This window comes from Loa loa (assembly GCF_000183805.2).
Source record: "Loa loa unplaced genomic scaffold supercont3.167, whole genome shotgun sequence".
In the NCBI taxonomy this organism is placed as follows: domain Eukaryota; kingdom Metazoa; phylum Nematoda; class Chromadorea; order Rhabditida; family Onchocercidae; genus Loa; species Loa loa.
In genome coordinates, this window is record NW_018108347.1 from 77,291 (window position 1) to 82,003 (window position 4,713).

Below are 4,713 nucleotides of genomic sequence, written 5' to 3' on the forward strand. Positions count from 1 at the left end.
ATTGCTATCTTTATATATGGCGCCTTAAAAAAATAAAAATATTCTTTTTAAAAAAAAAAATTTTTAACATTGTTAACAAATAAAATGTTAAAATTATTGCAAAGATCAATTGTATTCGAATATTTCCAAAAAAAATTTAAATTATTTGTAAAATATTTTCATTATAGTTTTTTTTTTTTTTTTAATGAAATTAAATACATACTAATGCATTTTTTTTTCAAATATCTTATTTAAAGAAAAAGGAAAATTCAAATTTAATTGAATAAAATTAAATCAAACCAAATATCGACTATGTTCTTCTCGTCGTGCTTGCGCTTCTGCTAACAATTTCTCTTCATACATTTTCTTTTCCTCACTTAATAATACACCACGACTTTCCAATTCTTCCACTAATTTTTCCCATGATGTAGTATTTTTATAAGAACTAAAAATTTAATTTTAAAATTTTATTTTTTAAAATTTTCTTAATGCAATTTTTGCAAATAATAATATAAATTTAAATTAAAAATTTTTAAAAATAAAATTTCGTTCAATTTCTTCGCCATTTTCTTTTTTTTTTTGTATTATCAATTTAATAGTTAACAATTACAGATAATAATAATGGAATTTTAAAAAATAGAATAGGAAATAAAAATCAACGCTTGCAGAAAGTGAAACATTATCTTTCAATAAATTTTAATTGAAAAATGGAATTAATTTAAAGTAATGAAAATTTTAGAATTAATTAATAAAGTAGCAATACGGTAAATGTGATCAAAATTTTTCATTTACTTTTTAACGACTTTTTTTTCCTTTTTTATTTTTGCAATGATAATTTTTTTGTTTTAACGTAAATTTCAACAAATGATTAAAAAAAAAAATCTTCAAAATTAAATTGTAATTTCGTCTTTTTCTTCTTTTTTTTTTCCCCCACCAAAAATGAATTATAAATTTAAAAGAAAAAAAAAGATTTAAAATAATTTTTACTAACATTTTTGTAGCATCACGTAAGGCTGTCAACCAACTTTCTTGGACTTTTGAATCTGGTGCACAAACAATAATAGCTGATTTAAATTGTGTATGTGTTATCAATAAACAATTCTTATGTCCATGATCTTGACCAGCTACTACGGAACAACCAACAAGTGGAACTATTCCCTAAAAAAAAATTAAATTTTATCAATTAATATATTTTAATAATTTTCATTTAGTAAATGTGTAATAAATAATTATTATAAAAAAGATGAAACAAAAAAAAAAAAAAATAAGAAAAAGAAAAATAGAAAACAAGAGAAATATAAAATGTTATAGTAGAGTTATTTTAATTTGAATTAATTATTTTACAATAAATAATTATATATTAATTATTCTGTTTTAAATTATTTAATTTTTTAGGTATAAAAATATGAAATAAATGCAACTTCATATATTATTTCACACAAACATGCGCCATTCATGTTATCTATCATTTGAGATAATGCAGAATGATGATGTATGTTTTATCATTATTATGTATTACTAATTACTGCTAATTATGGCTAATTATCTAATTTTTACTAATTGTTATTATGGCAGCAAAAAGTAAACATTAAGGAATAGGATCAGTTTAACCTTTAATTAATTAAGTAATAAGAAAAAAAAGTGAGTGAAATAATTAATTATCAGTAAGCAATCAAAAAAGAACATATTAAACTTATAATTATAATTAATTAAATTATAATTACAAATGCAATTGGAACTATGATAAATACGAGCGTTAATAATAGGAATACCTTTGGATGTAAATTCATTCGTCTTGTTTTTTCAAATATTTTTTTCTCCGATACTTTATAATAAACAAGAAAGCATTCTTTTAACACGAAAAATCTAAAAATGAAATATTTTTTATTCATTATTTTATTCATTCAATTTAATTTATTCAATAATTTAATTTTTTTTCCATTAATTAAATCGATAAATTTTTTATTTGTTTAATTAAGTTTTAAATTAATCAACAATGGATGCAATAAGTAATGAAATTACAAAAATTAATCCTTTGTTTATTCTTAAAAAAATAAAAATAAAAAATAATAATAATAAATTAATTTCAAATTAAATAGGAAAACTTGGAAAAAATTTTAATTTAAAATTTGAATTTAAATAATGAAATGATTGTCATGCCGTTTATTCCATTTTGCTGTACGATTTTTTCGTTTACTTTGTTTCAACATAATGCCATAATGTTGAACGCCAAATGTTGATGAATACATGGCTAATTCAAGACGATTTGGCTTACAACCTCGTAAACCAAATGCGCCTTGTTGTTCCGCTTCATCTGAACTATCGAATACATCAGCTATTCGACGTTTGCCACGATTTAATGATCTACTGAACTGCAAAAAAAAATACCAATAATTATTTAATTACAATTAATCAAGTTTAATTCATTATTAGAATTTAAATAAATATAATGATGATAAGAAGTGTTTTTTATTTCTTAACCAATTAAAAATTTACATCATATTAATTTCATCAAATTTGTATTACACGTTGATGAAATTATGGAATTTATTGATAATTCGTATTAATTTGATTGATTAAAATTATTTTCGTACTATCACTCTAAGCAAGAATTCAATAAATTAATTCAATTACCGATATAATTATTATTTGTTTGGAACAATCATTAAAGTAATAAATTAAATAAACTTTTTTTTTTCTATCATTAGGAATCGGAGAAATTTTTATGAGACTGATAATTTTGCTCAGCTATCAGCTAATTGCTAATTACTAATTAGGACGAATTAGCAAACTTCCAATTTAGCAACCGTTAACAAACAATCATATGTAATTGTGAAATCAAATCTTAAACAAAAAGGAAACTTAATGCGCATATATTACTAATTGATTAACTGATTGATCATATCGTAGCAATTTTCACTTTTTTTTTGTTAAATAAATTGTAACTATTTCAAAATGATTAAATTTAAATATATTAGAGTTGAAAAAATTAAAATAAAAATATTTAAAATCAAAAATTAAAAATTTGCAAAATTTTCCATCCAATTTTAGAAAAAATTTTTTTACTTTTTTTTTACCTGAAATGAAAGACTTCGCAGAATACCTCGCTTCTCATCACAACCATTACTTTTTGGTAATCCTTGAATTCGAATTATTGGTGACGTTGTTGTTGCTGTTATTGCTGCTGCTGTTGTAGCAATTGTTGTTGTTGTTGTTGTTGTTGCTGTTATTGTTGTTGTTGTAGCTGTTGTTGCTATTGTTGGTGTTACTCTTGTTGTAGCAGTATGAAAGCGGTATTGTCTTTGTTTTGAACGATCATCCACATCGACCCCATTCATTTAATTGATTTTCTTCTCTTCGCTAATTATTTAAATTGTAATATTTTTTTTTTTGACAAAAAATTTTCAAAAAAAAAAAAAACTAAAACGAAAGAGTTTAATTTAATAGCAAATGAATTTCTATCAATTCTTACAAAAGTTCTTGTTTAAATATTGAAAGAAAAAAAAACAATTAAACTCATTTTTAAATTTCAAACAATTAAATTGAAATGAAATTTATAAATGTCAAAGAATGGGATGAGCAGGAAAAAAAAAGAGACGAATTACAATAATGAATTACAGATATATGGTTTAATTATACAGTACTATTTCGATTTATGTTAATTATACAGTACTATTTCGATATATATAGGGTCCAATTAATTAATTAATTAATAGATTTGGTTTAGTTATAGGCAAATTATGTTTTAGGTAACCAAGAAATAAATCAACAAATAATCAATTTTGTTAACAATAACAGCAAATATTTATTAATTGATCGAATAATTTGTAAATAATATGCAAATGCATTTCATTGTAATCATTTATGATATAAATAAATTTTTACTCGTTTAGTATTATTTGCTTTTAACATTTTTTAGAATATGCAAATGTCTTAATGTGTATAAAGATTGTTTATTGATTACAAATATTGTTTATTGATTACAAATATTGTTTATTGATTACAAATATTGTTTATCGATTAATTAATGCACAGTGTTGACAAAAATCTGTTTTCTGTTTTGTCCCTTACAAACGAAAATCATTCATTCATTTATCCATTCATTCATTCATTCATTCATTCATTCATTCATTCATTTATTCATTCATTCATTCATTCATTCATTCATTCATTCATTCATTCATTTATTCAGTCATTCAGTCAGTCATTCGTTCATTCATTTATCAATTCTAATGCAAGCAGTTGATAAATGCCATTAATTTGAAAATAGTTGAAATTTACTGAAAAAAAACCCACGAATTTTTTTAAAAGAAAAAGTTTTTCTTAACAAAAAAAGATTGCATAGGTTGAATTTATAAAAAAAAAAGATTTTATTTCTTCATTTTATGCCATCCTCAATAAATAAATTAACATTTTAAATAAGAATAAATTAAAATTGAATGGATGGAATAAATTTAAAGTTGAAAAAAAAAATTCATCAAATATAATGAATCATTTTAATCATTCCATAATAGAAAGTAATTTTTGAATGAATTTTCCAAGAATTTCTGCAATTTTCTAGTCTTCAAGTAATTCGGTCAATTTATACTTGCTATTATTACTGTTACTATTGGTATTATTATAATTAACATTATTATTATTATTATTATTATTATTATTATTATTATTATTATTATTATTATTATTATTATTATTATTATTATTATTATTATTATTATTATTATTATTATTGTT

At 21.2% G+C, this 4,713-nt stretch overlaps 1 protein-coding gene across 1 annotated transcript in view; it reads right to left on the reverse strand.

Annotated features, from left to right (window-relative positions):
- LOAG_17988 (UPF0639 protein) overlaps nucleotides 1–3,317 on the reverse strand; it is a gene marked incomplete at both ends in the record, with an annotated part of 7,571 nt that extends 4,254 nt beyond the window's left edge. Inside the window, 5 exons of the mRNA XM_020450658.1 lie at nucleotides 280–424; nucleotides 971–1,137; nucleotides 1,752–1,845; nucleotides 2,227–2,351; nucleotides 3,057–3,317. Of these exons, the coding sequence (XP_020305638.1) occupies nucleotides 280–424; nucleotides 971–1,137; nucleotides 1,752–1,845; nucleotides 2,227–2,351; nucleotides 3,057–3,317 (792 nt within the window). The remainder of the gene's footprint in view (nucleotides 1–279; nucleotides 425–970; nucleotides 1,138–1,751; nucleotides 1,846–2,226; nucleotides 2,352–3,056) is intronic.
- Nucleotides 3,318–4,713: the final 1,396 nt, after the last annotated feature.